The sequence below is a fragment of the Paroedura picta genome, chromosome 1, assembly GCF_049243985.1.
Source record: "Paroedura picta isolate Pp20150507F chromosome 1, Ppicta_v3.0, whole genome shotgun sequence".
In the NCBI taxonomy this organism is placed as follows: domain Eukaryota; kingdom Metazoa; phylum Chordata; class Lepidosauria; order Squamata; family Gekkonidae; genus Paroedura; species Paroedura picta.
The window spans coordinates 110966910-110986017 of NC_135369.1; the positions used below are offsets into that span (position 1 = coordinate 110966910).

At 40.6% G+C, this 19108-nt stretch overlaps 1 protein-coding gene across 23 annotated transcripts in view; it reads left to right on the forward strand.

Annotated features, from left to right (window-relative positions):
- EPB41L2 (erythrocyte membrane protein band 4.1 like 2) overlaps window positions 1-19108 on the forward strand; it is a 114663-nt gene that overhangs the window by 76615 nt on the left and 18940 nt on the right. For 7 of the 23 annotated variants that reach the window (XM_077352878.1, XM_077353000.1, XM_077352919.1 and 4 more), the window contains exons 10-15: window positions 5618-5715; window positions 7798-7970; window positions 9885-10024; window positions 11934-11987; window positions 13055-13087; window positions 16404-16550. In XM_077352878.1, the coding sequence (XP_077208993.1) occupies window positions 5618-5715; window positions 7798-7970; window positions 9885-10024; window positions 11934-11987; window positions 13055-13087; window positions 16404-16550 (645 nt within the window). Of the gene's footprint in view, window positions 1-5617; window positions 5716-7797; window positions 7971-9884; window positions 10025-11933; window positions 11988-13054; window positions 13088-13291; window positions 13355-16403; window positions 16551-19108 lie in introns of all 23 variants that reach the window. The other 16 variants (XM_077352896.1, XM_077352926.1, XM_077352943.1 and 13 more) reach the window with 7 other exon arrangements.

Here is a 19108-nt window from a genome sequence, read left to right on the forward strand (position 1 = left end):
GAACGCTTGCCGGGCCCTAGGGAAGGAAACTTCCCCCCCACACTGTTGGCGCGGCCTGAGGTGGTGAGAGTGCTTTGCGGGTCACAGGGGAGAGAATCTTCCCCCCTGGGAGCTGGCAAGGAGGGAGGATGGTCGGTGGAGAGGTAGGGCCAATCGGTGCGGAGAGCTTCGCTGGCCGCACTCTCATTGGCCCTATTCCATCTTGGACAGGGAGGACAGTCTCCACCCCCAGGCCTGTTTCACAAATATGTAAGAGGAACAATGGGTAAGGATTACATTTTTATACCTCCCTACCTTGTGGCTCAGGGCAATTTACAGTATATCTCAATATAGAATCATAGAATCATAGAGTTGGAAGGGGCCATACAGGCCATCTAGTCCAACCCCCTGCTCAACGCAGCATCAGCCCTAAGCATCCTATGGCATCCAAGAAAAGTGTGTATCCAACCTTTGCTTGAAGACTGCCAGTGAGGGGGAGCTCACCACCTCCTTAGGCAGCCTATTCCACTGCTGAACTACTGACTGTGAAAATTTTTTTCTTGATATCTTGCCTATATCATTGTACTTGAAGTTTAAACCCATTACTGCGTGTCCTCTCCTCTGCAGCCAACAGAAACAGCATCCTGCCCTCCTCCAAGTGACAACCTTTCAAATACTTAAAGAGGGCTATCATGTCCCCTCTCAACCTCCTTTTCTCCAGGCTGAACATTCCCAAGTCCCTCAACCTATCTTCATAGGGCTTGGTCCCTTGGCCCCAGATCATCCTCGTCGCTCTCCTCTGTACCCTTTCAATTTTATCTACGTCCTTCTTGAAGTGAGGCCTCCAGAATTGCACACAGTACTCCAGGTGTGGTCTGACCAGTGCCATATACAATGGGACTATGACATCTTGTGATTTTGATGTGATGCCCCTGTTGATACAGCCCAAAATGGCATTTGCCTTTTTTACCGCTGCATCACACTGCCTGCTCATGTTTAGTTTACAATCCACAAGTACCCCAAGGTCTCGTTCACACACAGTGTTACCTAGAAGCGTATCCCCCATCCAGTAGGCATGCTTTTCATTTTTTTGACCCAGATGCAGAACTTTACACTTATCTTTATTAAATTGCATCTTGTTCTCATTTGCCCATTTTTCCATTGTGTTCAGATCCCGTTGAACTCTGTCTTTATCTTCCGGAGTATTTGCCAGTCCTCCCAATTTGGTGTCATCTGCAAACTTGATGAGTAGTCCCTCCACCCCCTCATCTAGATCATTAATAAATATGTTAAAAAGTACCGGGCCGAGCACCAACCCCTGAGGTACCCCGCTACTCACCTCCCTCCAGTCTGATGAAACACCATTGACAACAACTCTTTGAGTGCGGTTCTCTAACCAATTCCCTATCCACTTAACTATCTGAAAATCCAGATTGCAGTCCTTCAACTTATCCATCAGAACATATATACACACTCCAGTGTACAATAAGATACAACCAGCTCCACGAATTAGATTCAGTAAATTGCTACAACATTTAAAAATATTTAACCATTTGAATGTTTAACCCTAACTTAAGAGGCTGTCAGACTGCCCCACAATGTATCCAGTGGGCATGTCTTATAGGAGGGTGGTTCTGGAAGGCCCAGTAGATGTTATCAGCTCATTGGCCTCAACAAGAAGCTTGGTGGAAGAGCTCTGTTTTGCAGACCATGCAGAACTATTCTAGCTCCGGCAGGGCCCAGATCTCCTTTGGGCGCTCGTTCCACCATGTGGGTGGCAGGACAGAGAATGACCTGACCCTGATTGAGACCAGACTTGCTTCCTTGGGGCCAGCGAACACCAGCTGGTTCGAGTTGGTTGAGCATAGTGCTCTCTGAGGGTTATAGGCAGAGAGGCAGCCCCTCAGGTACACTGGGCCCAGACTGTATAGCCTTAAAAGGTCCAAGACTTTAAATTTGATCCAGGTAACCAATTGGTCACCACTGCACCTGTTGGAGCAGAGGCTGAATGTGGGATCTCCAAGGTGTTTCTGGGAAGACCCTAGCTGCTGCATTCTGTACCAGTTGTAGTTTCTGGAGCAAGGATAAGGGTAGGCCCGCTTAGAGTGATTTGCATCTCCAATCCAGAGATGACCATTGCATGGATCACTGGTTAGGTGTTCCAGGGCCAAGTAGGGCACTAGTAGATTAGTTTGGCAAAGATGGACAAATGCCAACCGCACTATTGTGACATGCACTTCCATAGAGAGGGAAGTGTCAAAGATCATGCCCAGGTTCCAAATGGAGTGTGCCACTGATAGCTGTACCCTGCCCAGGCAGGGTAATCATGCTTCCCTATTGGGAACTTTCCTACCCAGTCACAGAACCTCTGTATTGGAAGGGCTAAGTTTCAGACAACTCTGCTTCAGCCATCCTGTCACTGCTTCCAGACAGCTGGCTAAGGACACGGAGTTGAGTCAGGGTTGCCATTCATGAGGAGGAAGAGCTGGGTGTCATCTGCATTTCGATGGCACCCAAGTCTGTACCAGCTGGGCAAGAGGGTGCATAAAGATGTTGAATAGAATTGGGGAGAGAACCTGTCCCCATAGCTCTCTACATGGGAGTTGGGAGCTACACTTTGTCTGCGATGCCAGAAAAAAGAGATCAGCCATTGAATGGCTGTCCCCTGTATCCTGATGTCAGCAAGGCAGTGAGCTAGAAGCTCATGGTCGACTGGGTCAAATGCTGCCATGATCATGAGATCGAGCAACACGGGCAGCGCTGATCCACCTTAATCCAGCTGGTGACTGAGTTTGTCCATCAGGGTGACCAGCACTGTTTCTACCCCATGTCCTGGCCAGAAGCCTGACTGGGCTGGATCCAAGACTGAAACTTCTTCCAGGAATGCTGATATTTGATCTGCGTCAGCCTTTTCCATCAACTTCCCTAGAAATGCCAGATGCGAAATGGTCAGTAGTTGGCGGGCTCCTGCAGATCCAAGGATGGTTTCTTCAGTAATTGCCGTACCATTGCTTCCTTCAACCCCCCCCCCCCCAGGAATTCAGTTGAGAGGGAGAGAATGATTATCTCCTGCATGGGCCTCTATCCTCTCATCAACCATTTTAAGTAGCCATGAGGGTCTAGTGAGCATTTAAGTAGCCATGAGGGTCTAGTGAGGGTCTAGGTCAACCTATCTGTGTTTAGGATCCTTCTATTTCAGTCTGCATGAGTCGTCTGAAGCCATCTAGTGCTCCTTTCAAAGGCGTCCAAGGGGTGTCTAGTTCCCTTTCTTTATCCAAAGTTGGTGGAAGGTCATGGTGGAGATATTATCCATTAAATAGCTCACAGTTGCCTTGGCTGATTTCCAATTGACTGTTATTTTGGTGCCCTTCTTCCATGGTAGTAAGTGACCAAACTACCCCAAACAATTGTGCTGGGTGTGAGTTTACGAACATGATGGAAATCGAGTAAAAGTCACATTTTACTGATTTCACTGCCATCTCATAGGCTTTTATAAGCATCGTATAAGGTGTTCTTGATGCTTTGTCTTGAGTTTTCCTCCAAACTGACTCTAGCCATCTCAGCTGCCGTTTCTTTTCAGAGTTCCTCTGAATCAGAGGCTCTCTCTTTCATTCCATGTTTTTGTCTGTGTATCCACCACCATCCTCCTTGACAACTGAAGAGCTGCAGAATAATTTATCCTGCCCCACCAGATAAAGAGGGGCAGAAATTGGACACCATAGTTTGCAAAACATATTCATCATTGGCTTTAGCTTTTGGGATTTATAATTTCAAAGCTATTATGGAAGCATTTATTTAGCAAAAGTTGCCTTCTTATCTGGAGCTCTTACCTGAGGACAAGAAAGATTTCGCGAGGGTTCTTCAAGCCTTGGCCATGAGGTTGTCTAAACAACACAGCAGTGCTGCCTGACATTCAGCTGACTTGGTGATCAGAACCATTGTGTTGCCCATGCATGGCTGCTCTCTACTGTACTTCCTGTAGAAACCAGTAATAAGATAGAGGACTTGCCTTTTTAGTGTCAACAGTGTGCCATCTCCTTTACATGTTTGTGCTCATTCAACCAGAGCACAGGTATCTTCAGTTGCACTACTCTGAGGTCTGCAGGTCTGCCACCTGGTCCTCCTCAGACACATTTGCAAGGGATTACATGCTGGATGTACAAGCAAGGAAGGAACTGGAAGTGGGCAAGGCTGTCCTGCAATCCTTATTCCAGTGAAATTTGTGAACCATGTCCAGTGAAATCCAGTGAAACATGACCCCATCTCTTAAGTAGTAGCTTGGTTACATCCAAGTGGGGGACTGCACAGAAACGAAGATGAAAACTGGGTTATATTTCCCTGTAACTGTTGTTCATCAAGTTGTCTTCTGTGCAGGCACCCATTTTCCTCCTACCCATCTGCCCTGCTATGAGTTCTTATAATGTTTTCTTTTGTCTGCTTGCAACAATCAGCAAGTAAAGGGAGGAGATGTTCCTTGCCATCACCCATTTGTCCATTTCAGTGGGAAGGGTGGTTAGCAATGGTTTGAAGAAGAGAGGAAGAAGAGTTGGTTCTTATATGCCGCTTTTCCCTACCCAAAGGAGTCTCAAACTGGCTTACAGTCGCCTTCCCATTCCTCTCCGCACAACAGGCACCCTGTGAGGTGGGTGAGGCTGAGAGAGCCCTGATATCACTGCTCGGTCAGAACAGTTTTATCAGAGCCGTGGTGAGCCCAAGGTCACCCAGCTGGCAGCATGTGGGGGAACGCAGAATCGAACCTGGCATGCCAGATTAGAAGTCCGCACTCCTAACCACTACACCAAACTGGCTCTTGAGAGGGAGGGACGCCCTCTAGATGACTTTTTAAGCTTTGAAATTAATCTCTCCATGGCAGGCCCAGTGTGTACCTGCAGAGAAGATAATTCACTGAACAACAGTTACAAGTAAGTGCAATCCCATTTTTGTATGTGAGCAAATGGTCCCATTTTCAGTATCCAGCATTTCTAGTGAAATAAAGATCAAGTAATAGGTGATGTGAAAGACCTACCTGAGACCCTGGAGAGTTGCTGCAAGTTACAGCAAAAAATGCTGACTCAGTGTGAGAGTAAGGAAGGTTCTTATGTTTAAAATGAATGTTTTTTTTGCAATATTACACTGGATTTTGATAATCTTTGAAACTGTATGAAGGTTCTATCAGTAAAACTGTTTCATGTATGTATGTGTCTGGTACTTTATCTGGTAACATTTTTAAAAAGCTTCAAATATTAAATGGTTATTGGTACATGTCATTGTTGTCCAGGAAGAGTGACGGTTACAATGTATAATTCAAGTGGTCCCATTGTGATAGAAAGACAGAAACGTTTGATTTTTTCTTAAGACATTCTGTATGGTGGTGAACTGATAGAAAAATAAACAACTTCATTAGAAGTGCATGTATTTTGGCCTGTCACCCAAAAGAGAGCAACAGAGGGGCTAGGTGAGCTTCAAGGGCAAGGCATTACTTAATCAATGTGCCACTAATAAAAATGTCCTGTCTCTGGTTGCCGCCGACCTCACTTCTAATGGTGAGAACAAAGCTTGAGATGTATATCTCAGTTGGAAGGCCAATAGCATTACTTTTCTAAAATTTGTTAACTTTTGATGTATCAAATCTTTCCAGCTGGAACAATTTGAGAGTACTATTGGGTTCAAGCTGCCAAATCATCGGTCTGCAAAGAGATTATGGAAGGTGTGTGTGGAGCATCATACATTTTATAGGTAAATTGTCTACAAGCTCTCCATATCTTTACTTTGCAGGGAGGCAAGTAGCTTTAGGGAGGAAATTCTGGCCAGAGCTTTACTTTCTCAGCCCTCCTGTTGGATTGAACAGATTTGTCTCCTGTGCATTGCAATATGTTAAAATGTTTTAAAACTCCCTACATCTCCTCATGTGTGTTCTATGATTGCCTAGTTTGGCCTTAAAAAAATGAATCTGTGTACCTAAACAAATGTTTGGCGTTTCTAAGCATCTAGGTCCTGTACCTTTGTATTTTAAATTAATCTCACAATGTGCTACCATTAAACATTGACAGAACTAGGATTGGCAGAAGAGCTATTACTGTACAAGACTATAATTTTAACTCTGCCCAGTGGGGAGTCAGGACAATACAAAACTCTGAATTTTGAAGACAAGTTAAGGCTTCATAGATTTTACTTTCCTCACTGGTCCAGCTCTCACAAAATAATCTGGAAAATGTTGTAGCAGTGCTGCTTGGATGCACAAAACCTTGGTGTTGTTTGCTTCATTTCCACCTGGGGATGAATAGACAAGGCATGAAATGAGAGCTTAAACTGTCCACCAGTTGACTACTTGGGGTGATTTCATAGAATCTTCATGGGCACTGTTAATGTGCATCTATGAAAGAAAATGCCAGCACTGAAAATATAGGCTTTTGCAAAACATGTGTTGCAAGTTTTAAGGAGCAGTAGTTCAGACTGTTTTTTTGTATCTTTTGGGGTCTGGGAGTGATATTCTTTCCTCAGCATCCCAGTTTTTAGGAAACAAGTGCCTTGTGCAGGCCATGACCTGAGGAACAGGAGGTGTGTAACTATCTTCTATAGATCAGAGTCCAGTAGCACCTTCAAGACCAACAAAGATTTAATCAAGGCGTGAGCTTTCGAGTGCAAGTACCCTTCGTCGGATGGGGTGCTTGCACTCGAAAGCTCACACCTTTAATAAATCTTTGTTGGTCTTAAAGGTGCTACTGGACTCTGATTTTATTGTGCTACTTCTGACGAACACGGCTACTCATTTGAATCTATCTTCTATAGATGCTTTTTAAATGGTAGTTCTGTGACGGTTTGCAAGTGACATCTGCTCCCTCCTCCCTCCCATTCTGCTATGAGTTGTTTTGGGGGTACTGAGAATAGTGAGGGCTTTTGTTTTTCCACCGTACCTTCTTTTCTCAATTTGATTAATGATTGTGATTTTATGTCAGGGGTTTTAATTGGGGTTTTATGGGATTTTTATGAAAATGTATGTAACCCACCATGAGCCGTCAGAGTGTGGCGGGTAATAAATCTAATAAACAAACAAACAAACAAATAATGAGTTGTAAAATGTAATGGCAGCAAGAGTTGGAAGTTCCTAGCAGGACATATGCATCAGTGATGACAGGTTGGCTTATGCTGTAATTTTAGCAGTACAGTGTCCTGACTACCAAGTGGGAGGCAAGTCCCAGCAACCACAGGACAGATTCTCAGGTCATAGTCCATTGTCAAAAGCCAGGGTCCAAAAACTCAGTCAAAATGCAAGGTCAGAAGGCAGTCTAGGGTCAAAGCACATGCTCCAAAGACAGGATCCAAATGCAATCTAAGTGTTAGGTAATGAGGTTTCACAAATTAGTCTCAAGCTGGTCAGGCAATCAGCAAGGCGACAGACATATTGATCCCACATTGGCTCTCACTGCAGGCTTATATACTGCACTTCCCTGCAAGTGAGGCTGGTTGCCCATCACGTTCCTCTCCATCAGCTGAGCCGGTTCATTTACTCATGAGCAGTTGGTCAGATCCTGCAATGACTGATTGATTTTTGCTGGCATTCCCTCAAAAGAAAGCATGTCTCAAGTATATGCTTAGAATAAGGGTGTAGTTGAATGACCAGGCCACCATTTAACTGTGTGCTGTAACTAGTAATGTTAGTAAACCAATACTCAAATGCATTTTGAATACCATACTCTGATTATGTTGTAGCACATATTGTTGGTTCTGAAAACATTCTAAATCCTGCCTAATGTAGTGTATCTTTTTATAGTATTGAAAGAACAGAATATGGTAACTTTGTTCTTCTTGTGATTCAAGACTGTTATCACCAGAGCAGCCTCCGAAGGCCAAGTTCTTGACATTGGGTTCAAAGTTCCGCTACAGTGGGCGTACTCAGGCACAGACACGCCAGGCTAGCAACCTTATAGACAGACCAGCTCCCTACTTTGAACGCACCTCAAGCAAACGTGTCTCTAGGAGTCTTGATGGTGGTAAGACAAAACCAATTTCCTTGTTGTTTGCTACTTGAAATATTGACCTTATAGTACTTAAGTTAGGTAGGACATTTAATCTGTCTCTTAGTTCTGGTTATTTTAATTGTATTTTCATTTATATTCCTTTCTCACTGGGACTCAAGGCAGGTTACAGTAGACCTTACTGTTTCAGTAAGCAAATAGCATTACTCCAGGGCTCTACGGGAATGGCCTACAACTCTTTTTTACACACTTTGCGAAATGATAGAAGTGTGGGGGACTTCCTAATGGCTTCAGGCATACCAGTCAGTAATGTGGGAGCAACCACAGGGAATATGTATAATTTGGCAGTTGCCAATTTTACCCATTTGCAGGAGACACCTTCAGAAGGCTTTATTCTGAAGAATGCAGCTTTCACAGCCAAGCACAGCAGGAAAGGTAGTCTCACAGTGCCATTGATAGCTGTGTAGGTGACAGTTAGAACCTTGAATTTAGCTTGGTAACTGGTTGGTAACCAATGAAATATCTGCAGAGTGGGAGTAATATTCAGATTCATCTTAGCAGTCAGGCCTCAGCATTCTGGAATTGCAGTAGTAAAACGTTTTTACAGTGTTTATATTTCTTGTTGTTAGGCTCTATATTTATCTTCTTGAATGAGAACAATGATGTCCTAAATATATAAAATGGCAGGTAACAAAATCCCGAAGCTTGTTGCATCTGGATCAGAAATGCTAGTGTTTTCTCTTTTCCATGCTTACATAGAACTAAGTTGTGCATCCTTTTTAAGAAGGCTTAATGTGTTGTTTTATGTATTTATTATTTATTTATTGCATTTTTATGCTGCCACTCCTAGCAATGCTGGCTCGTGGTGGTTTACAACCCATAAAACATCATAAAACATTGATAAAACACCCTAAAAACACCAAACCCAATTACATAATACCCTGAAAATTCCAAGATCGATGGCGGTTAAAATACAAATCTCCTCCCCAACGTCTCAATTCCTTGGCACCTACAATCAAGCCGTCGAGCCATCTTGAATTGACATAAGCTTTTCAGTGACAGTAAATGTTAGGCTTCTAAAACTTCACTGCATGAACATATTTATAAATAATACAGGTAGTTAACCCAGCCATTCTCAAGCTTTTTTTGGCCACAGCCGTTTTAGGATTCAGGCCCCCTGTAGTAGGCTAAAGGCCTAAGCTAAGAGTAAACCAACTATATCAACATATGTGAGACAGATTTCTAGAATATTCAGCCAAGAGAAGCATGTGCATTATTCTTTTCTTCTTGAATGCATTAATACAAGCACATACAAAGGAATGGACTACATGATTTCTTTTTCTTTCCTTTGATAAAGGTCAAACTTTCTAGCAATTAATGATATACATGGAAAAGGGTATTTCATCAGGACCCCCCATAAACCCTTTGGTTTTCCCTTATCACATTTTTGTCTGTGGCCCCCTTAAAATGTCAGGACCATCCAGGGGACTGAGTTAACCTATAGAGATTAATTAAGCAGCTGGAAGACCATTAAACGTATGTAGAACTACAGAATTAAGGATAGTATCATGCATGTTCCTCATCCCTATATGTGAACAATGTATTCCGAATACTTAAATCTTCTAAATGCTACAATATGAATTCATTATTTAGTTGGTAGTACATAGGAAACCAAATTGGATAAGCAAGGCACTTTTCTTTCAGACATGTTCTTTAAACATATAACTTTGCCTTCCTTAACCCCTTCCCCCCCCCCCCCCAAAAAAAAATTTATCTGGCATATCAAAGTCTTTTTTTTTTGTTGCTATTGCAGCTGAAACCAGAATCCAGTAGAACCTTCTAATATGATTGTTTCTACATCCTAAAAAGCAAGACCCTATCAAATATTGGTCTATACATAGCTGAGTAAAAGAAATCTCTTTTTAATAGCTCCAGTAGGTATCACAGATCAGAGTCTACTCAACGATTTCTCTGGTGATAGAAGTTTTGAAGCTGCTAAATTAAAAGTTGGAGAAGGTAGAGATGAGGATGGAGGCATGGCTAAAATGCTGCAGTTTGAAGATGGAAAGGTACGTCAGATGACACCAACTGTACTTTTTTGCCATGGTAAATAGTAAAATTTTAAAATATATTCAAGATTTATGCAAACTAGAGTTATGCATGAGCTGTAGGAAAGCTGTATTATGGCTTTAATTTATATTTTTGTGGTGGTTACTTTATGTAGTAATGTGCCTATGTATAGGCTTGGAATGAACTAACAGAAAGAAACTGGGGAAGGGAGGTATGTTGCAGAGGTCTGAACCTTTGCTACAGAGTATGTTATCTGGAAATGCATTTCCTTAGCATGGAATCTGGACACACTGGCTGAACAGAGAGCATGAACCATGTTGCTGACTTTAATCTAAGAAAGCTTAGAAAGCCTTTGCCAATGTAAAAGAGATCAAATAAGCAATCCATGCTTAAGTAATTACTATGTTTGATTACCTTTATACCACTACATACATTCTGCTAAGGATAATAATTCAAAGCACAAAATTAGGTGCGACATGTTTATTAGTTCAGAGTTAAAATACTTTAAACATTAGGATAAGGCAGATATATAGAACAGAATCAACTTGAAATCTGGACATTCACATTGGTTTTCTGTTAGATTAGAGTACTAATATATTCATTTTAGCATTGTCACAAAGCGCATGCAGCCACTTGTAAATTTTTTTTTTTAATAAATTGCTGCTGGCTTAAACTGTTTTTATTTTAAGCTGACTTGATCAATGAGTGAGTTATATAAGAATAGAATTTAATTAAATTTAAGTTGTTGTCTAGTCTACTGTTCTGAATAGAATCATCTATATATTGAACACTCACGTTTTCCCCATTTGATATCACTTATTATTTGATTATTAGAAAATGCCTAATTAACCTGAGATTATGACTCCCCCCCCTGCAGCTTTTGTAAACAGTTACCTTTGGGGTGGGCATGGGGATGGGGGTCTTAACACCCAAGGAGGGGTGACAGAAATAAGTATTGAAACATATAACCAGATTGTTTGGCCTCATGTGCTACTATCTCTTCTGCCCAACTTCTGCAAAAGCTTGGAAGTCTGTCTGTTTCCATCTGTTGTGATTCCACTGCTACAGTCCAAAACCAAAGAGCACTTTGCCAAATATTTGTATTTTATGTTGGTTGATTCTGAAAATACTTGAGGCGTTTGAATGCTTGTGGTGTCTTTACCGCAACAGTAGTGCTATCCCTGCTTTTGAGTAACTGTACTCACTAACAGTTTCTCTAACCCCCCCCCCTTTCCCTATTTTGTGCATTCCTTCTGCCCACAAACGTACACTTATGTCATGGTCTCATCTGCATTTGTGGTTAGACTGTTTTCCCTTCCTCCAGCCTGCATATACACATTCACAGTCACCTTCCACTTACTCTATTTCATCTTGTCTCCCAAACCTATCCACTGTACATGAAATGGCAATGCTTTCTGACATTTCTGGGAATGGCTGTCTTGGTAGACATGTGCATTCTCCCTCAGATAGCATGTACTGCAGTCCCATGAAAGAAATCCTAGTCTATGGCAAGAACAAAGGAATGCCCTGTACTACCTTGAAATCCATTAATCTCTTGGTGACTGACCCTCTTCTTCCTCTTGCAATGGAGACAGGAACTCCTAAAACAATGGATACAAAGAACTAGTTCCTGTGTATGGCTCTCCATTTAGTTTGGGCAAAGGTTTTTCTTTTCGCTTCCCTTCAATGCTTGATAAGGATGGTTACATTAGTTTTCCTAGCCTTCCTGAGATTTGCATCTCATTCCTTCCACCAGGTCTTTAGCATTATGTCCCAATTACTTCTCCCGCATTTATCCCTTCATTTCTTGTCATCTTTTTATTGCTTCTATCTGCTTTCCAGTCTATTCCTTTCTCACTCATATTGTCCCTTCCTGTCACTCTGTCTCTTTGCTACCTGGAACCTAAGGCAACTCCACTGGATGCCTCTAATGACACTAAGGGCAAAGCTGAGGAACAGGAGGTGTGTAATTTTGTTACCTAAATGCCACTTGCATATCAATTTACTTTTCATTACTAAGAAGTGCATTCCGTGTTATAGACTTTTTGTTCAAGTCCATTGATATCCTGTTTTTAAATTGCATTTGATAAACATAAGTGTATTTAAAAAGAATATATCTACTAGATACTGTTCTCAAAGGAATTATAGAACATATGAATGCCGTGTTAGGGCTTTGTAAGTTTTCCCCATCATTTCCTGTGCTGTACAAAGCCACCAGAAGGTGTCCAGACTAAGCCCTGCTCGTGGGAACTGGCATTTTCATATGACAGCTCTATATTGAATCATAAACACTGCCATCATGACAGTACCTTAAAAGGCTGCAACAATATCTCAGATTATTGGCTGTAGCCTCTGCATGTAGGTGGTTTTCTTAGCAATCTTTCTCTTTGTAAACCCACTGGTATGGGTTTAATCTTGAAGGTGATTAACATGGGCTGCCCGATATATTGGCCTTTTTTTGATACCCAGTACTCAACATAGCATTCCTGTGTCTTAATTATTTGTCTGGTCCTTCTTTCTTTAATACAAAATCAGTGTAGCATTGACATAACCATTCAATATGTCATTCTTAAATTCTGATTCGGATATGAGTTTTTTTGTCTGCAGATAAAGATAATTGTGATTTTTCTATGCTTTCAAAGAGGCCATGGAAATTTGGTCAGTCCTCTTTTATGTACACATGGGCAAAATAGAGTTTCTGTAGCATGTTCTCAACTGTTACATAGAAAGTTTTAAAGAATAGGCAAGTTTATCTTGGTATGAACGATTTCTGGATTTTTAAAGACCATTATAGTGTTATTTTATTAAACCATTTTGATTTTGTTGTTGTAAATTCTGGGTGGTCACATTGTGCCTCTCCCAATTCAGTATAAACGATTTTGCCATTAAAGAAAGTCAAAATTTAAAGCTGAAAAGCCTGTTATGTGTGGAAACTGTATTATGATGCAGCTGTTTATAGTTCATAACATGAGTCTTATACCGATATCTTTGATGTAACTTGCTGACCTTTGGGTGGTGCCATTAAATAGATGGAGACAGAAGAGGAAGACATTCAGAAGAAGGTGGATGATATTTTCAGTTTATATCTAGTTGTTGCCTGCCTTCATCAGTATGTGAAGCTTCTGTAGCTTGCTTGCATAGTGGTCAGCCCTATTTATTTTGAAAGCATTACATTAGTTTTAAACCTTTGGTTAGTTGCTGATCATGGTCTTTTTGTTTATTTGTTTGTTTGTTTATGTCTTTTATGTGTGTGCTGAATTTCACAGACATATCCCTTGAAAGTAAATGGGGAAAATATTTATGTCAGACATAGCAATTTAATGTTGGAGGTTTGTATAATAAAAGGAGTACTTTCTTGTCTCATGGGCTGCCAGGCTGCATGAGATTGGGAGGTCACTTGCAGGCTGTTCTAGGCACGGTGCATGAAATGCATGGGGGATGTTCATCTTGAACATGCATGATGAAGATCTTAGTTACTTTATGAATGAATCGTTTTTAAGTATGCTGTTGTGAGAACGTTTTGCAGGAGTGAGCGGGAATTATAGCCCTGTTTAGATGCTAACATATCCATCAATTTGGGCGTTTACTTGTAATTTTGTGAATATGCAATCAAGAAAATATATTTGATATATGTATCTCCTTTACATTTCTGACATGTGTCTGGAAATGTGATACAGTGAAGTTCTTGGTTCTCTTCCTGAGAACGTTTTGGGCAATACTTGTAAAAATATATTCTGCCTTCCTAAGGAGCTAAATCTAATTCATTATTGAAATAATTATCTTTTCACGTAGCTACTACTTTTTTGTTAATCCGTAAGATTCAAGAAGCATGGTTTGAGCAGTGATTTTGATGAAAAATGCAGCTTTTTAAACAAGGTGTAACCCAAGATTCCCTTGCCAACTCAGTAAATATAATTTAACCATTGCAACGTAACTATGAGAAAACTAACAAGACTTGTTATCCAAAAGATGAGTTTTGTCATCCAAATTGGGCTATTCCTTTTACCTGTTCCATACTTAATTGTATATGAAGATCTACAGATTTTTCAGTAACTTTACTAATATTTCTGTTGCTTTTTGGCAGCTTCTGGTAACCCAGTGTTTATTTTGCATAACTTTACAAAAGCATAATACTGCTTTGGACAAATCCAAGAAATGTGCCTGGTGTCAACCCAATGCTTTTAATGAAAATACTATGTGGATTCAAGCACTGATGTATGTCTTCCAACTGGTTAAATTTCTATCATAGACTTCCACTAAAATCACAATTGCCTTTTAAAGCTTTTGCATATACACGTGTGCAGAAATGTATGACTAAAGGCCTTTAGATAAAGTTTTGTTTGATAAATAACTCAGCACACAACATACGATCCCACTGTTTCTCTCCTCTTCTCCCCACTATCTGTCTTTCAGCTTGTCCTCAGGATAATACTATAGAAGGGTTATACTGAAAACAGTTTTCAACATGAATAAATTAGCTTAGATATAATTGTCTCAGGATAGCTGCTGACTGCAGTACACATCTAAGGTAGCATGTATCTAATTTCAAATGTTTGTTTAGTTAATGTGTATTCAGATTAAGTGCCAATTGCTGAGATGCTGAGGAAAATAAAATGGTCCAGTAATTGAGGGCATTGCTGGAGTAAAAAGCAAAGCCTGACTTGTGCCACTGGCACAAGGTGACGTGACTTTCACTGAAAGATAACCTAAGCTTTGCATGCCCTTCTTCTAGTATAATAATGATAGTTGTTTTGCTAGTATAGTTGTAAAAATTAGCATTCACTCTGACTTGCTGACTGAACAAGGACTATGAACAGGTGGCACATAAATAATCTAAATAGCTTTTTAACATCTATATACACCCTCTGGCCCATATGCGGCCTGGGTCCTGTTTACCTGTGGGACCGCTTGGTTGCTTATGCCCCCGGCAGGGCCCTTCGCTCTGTGGGTATGAATCTACTGGTTGTCCCGGGCCCCCGGGATGTTCACCTGGACTCGACCCGAGCCAGGGCCTTTTCAGTCCTGGCCCCAACCTGGTGGAATGAGATCCCGGAGGAGCTAAGGGCCCTGTCAGAATTACCAGCTTTCCACAGGGCCTGCAAGACGGAGCTCTTCCGCCAGGTGTATGGTTGAGGCCAGGGCAGAACCCGGATTCCATCTTGGATCCCTTAGATCCATCGGCCAGCTCCCTCTCTCGTGAGACCAATGTTATGACTTCTGACTGAACAGGCGGAGGTTATAGGATTAGAATGCCAGCATTGTTGTTATTTTGTAACATATAATGGACACTTATGGGGTTTTATTGTGATTTTAATATTTTATTGTGAACCACCGAGGCCCATTATGCACGGGGGGAATGGCACACATTCGGGGTGGATTGGCGGCGACTAAAATCACTGATAACACACGGTGCCGGCTGCAACCGGCCACAGATTCGGTGCATGCCGCCGGAAAAGCCACGTTAGCGAAACGCGGAAGAAAGCGCAGTTTCCGGGTGACCGGGGCACAACCAGAAGCGGCGCTGAGGTCACCGCGTGCATAATCGGTTACTCTGGATTTTGCCGCCGTTGCGTCCCGTCCCGTGCATAAGCGGTTTGCTTCGCTTCTTCCCCCTCCGCATTTTCCCTGTGACCCAAAATCGCCATTTCGGCAGCCGTGCATAATGGGCCCGTGAGACCTCCTGGCGAACGGTGGTATACAAGTTTAAATAATAAACAAATAAATAAATAAAAATAACTAATCTCTACACCCTGCATCTCCTTAAGGCTTTGAAGTATTACTGCATTGCCTTACTGCAAGTGCTTGTGTTTCACTTTTTAGCTTCACTGAAAGCTGCAGCTCAGGAGCAGTGAAAGATCTGTTCAGTTGTTTCATCTTTATATCAAGGTACATGCAGAAAGTAGGAGAGCTGTATAAGTAATGTAAAATGTGGCACAGTGCCTTCTTGTGGTTGTTGAAAGCATCATTCTGATTCTCATATGTTTTATTATAGGTATCAGAAACTTGCTTTAGTTCTTGCCACTCACCATGCTGCTTGTAATGTAAAAAATCTTAAAATAGATGTTCATATATATAATTTCCATGCTGATAAATCACGAGGTACTAATTTTATTTGTTTGTAGGTAAGAGTCACTTCTTACCTTATATCATCCTGTCATTTAAGCATTACAGATATATTTTTCAAATTTTATCCACACGGTAAGGACAAAAGCAGATAATCCTTTTATTGAGAAACAAGTATATTTTATCACTCCAAACAGTAACTTGAAATTGACTCTGGAAATGCCAGGCACCTTTCATGGCTTTTAATAGAAAAAAAATGAGTTGGTTTGTGTTTGTCATGTTTTGTACTACTCTTTTTACGTTACATATTGCTAGGACTTGGATAAGAGCCAGGATGAATTACTGAAGCATCAGGCTAGCATTAGTGAACTCAAGCGCAATTTTATGGAATCCACACCTGAGCCACGCCCCAATGAATGGGAAAAGCGTCGTATCACACCTCTGTCTCTACAGACACAAGGGGTATGTCACTGGAAACCCTTGTTAGCATGCATAGCTAGTAATGTTGAGAAAAAGATAAAATATGTGTTGTATTCCAGTATTAATAAGGAAAATATTGGATATTACTTTGCTGCTAATATGAATCTTGTGCTTAATACTCATTAACATTGTGAGTGGCTTTCTGTTTACAAATACTGTGCTTCAGAGTAACTTTACTTTTTAGAGTAAGAAAGCAACACTGAAGGAAGCTAACCATTGTAGAGGCTTAGATTCTAGGTAAGGAGTAGAAGTTTATTTTCTCACAGTCAACAGTAAATGGGTGTCAAACTATTCATAGATGACATGTAGAAATCCTGAATGAACTATGCATTGCCACATAACCTGCAGTATTTTCCTAATGGTATTTCTGAGATTTGCTTTAAGTATTAGCATATTTTTAAGTGTTCAGTACTATTGACAAGCCATTCAGTGATATCATATATATTATATATAGTAGATTAAGATTATCTGGTATAAAGGATGGCCAATATGGACTTGGCCTTTTAGAACTTTAAAATATGTGCCATTGAATTATATTCAGTACTGAGAATGTGCTTACCATCATGCATACTCAGAAAAAATAACTGCATAGTGGTGCTTAACCTATGACCATATACAATATATTTTGTATAGTTATCTGTTCAAAACGTATATGGCATATTTCTGCAAATTGAGCAGCTATCCCTCATTTATATAGAAATCACTGGATGATACATTAATCGTATAACATTGTGTATGTGTGGTAGTGATGTGGACTTTCAGGACACATACTTTCATAACAATTTCACAAAAGGGTTGGATAGTCTGCTGTCATGTTTCTTGCTAATCTCTTTGCTTGTTTTGTTCCCTACTAAATTCTTATTTGAAAAAAATTACAAAATGCCGCTTTAAAAAAGATACATAAAAGGTAATCCAGAATGATATCAGGAATCATGGGTTTACCAGTGGAACACAAATGAAAGGAGTCCACCTGAAGTCTTCTTTTGGTTATGCACTTAATGTTTTTGCTCTGTGTCTTTATTTTGATTAATGCTGCCAAGCTTCTGTTTTTCACCGTATCTCTTAGAGTATTTATGTCACACTCAAACTATTTGTCAAACTATTTGACAGATGATAAAATAACAAAACTGATACTTGAGCTAAAACTTTACTTTACCTTAAATGAGTAGGGAAATTTGTTGAAACCCTTTTCCATAATGTTGAAAAAAACAGGATATTTCTAATTGTTTGATTGCAGAGGGTCTCCAACTACTGATGTTTCACTCCTTCCATCTGATGTGGAGATGTTAAACTTAAAAGGGTACTGTCTGGTACATAAAATGTCAGCAATGTTGTCAGGTCAGATGTGACAATTGAAGATTTACTCAGGGTACTTGTTTGCTTGGTTCTCCCCCCCCCCCCCCCCATTTTAGACCCTTAAGACAGATAGATTTGCTTTGAATCTTCACAGGTTAAGGTTATCCAATGTTTATTCGGATATGTTTAAATCTCATTAGACAGCCCAGTAAAAACTTTAATGCCTTCAGCTCTTCTTTCTTCTGTATGGAAGCTGTGAGGTCAAAGATCCTTTTCTCAACAGCCAATTGTCAGTTCTCTTGATTTTCTAGTAAGAGAGAATCTTATGTTACCAGTGTGATAGAAGAAATGCTGCTCTGAATAATAGCTATGTTCTATAGAGGTTATTCCAAGATATAAGTAGCTTTGAAACTTTAATATTGTATCTAAACTAGTTTTTATCCTTCCAGCCTTTTCTTATATTAGTGAATAGAGATAGCCTGGGAGAGTGGGAAATGGAAAAAATCAGGGGGGGGGGGTTCCAATTGGGGGGGAAAAATTCCAATGGAGAAATGGGAAATGTTGAAGAGTGCTGAAAAAAACTTTGAAGTATTTGAGTGAAATGTTTTTAAAGATAAGGTGTGCATAAGGTGTGCTTTCTCAACCAGGGTTTCATGAAACCCTGGCATTTCTTGCTGGCCCTGAAAGTGTTTCCTGAATGGGTGGGAGTTAATTAATTTTTTATATAATTTTAAAATTGGTTAAATGTTTAACAGGTGATATGATAATATTAGGTCATGTCAACCTGTGCCCCTAAATGGCCAATGATGGGCCTACAGGGGAAGGGGAGGGGTCTCAGTTTGGGGGTTTCTCAAAGCCTGAAAAATGTTCCAGGGGTTCCTCAGTGTTAAAAAAGTTGGGAAAGGCTGCTTTAGACATACACAGATCTTAAATCCAAATCTAAGATGCATTTCTTTACTAAGAAAGATACTTGACCTTCATTAGTAGAACATACAGGGGTTTCATCACCTATTATCCTTTTGACCTGACCCTTCCCTTGCCTTGGGGCTGACCTTTTCACTTCTCTTTCAAACTACTACACTGCATACAACCACAGGTTAATACAAGTCGTTTATTGCCCTAAGATACCATGGGGTGCATCAGCTCGCAATCTTCTCTCAGATATTTGGTACATTTTCAGTTTTACTTATAGAAAACTAAGGTATTTATAACTTTTAAATTCTATAAATATGCCAAATATTGTT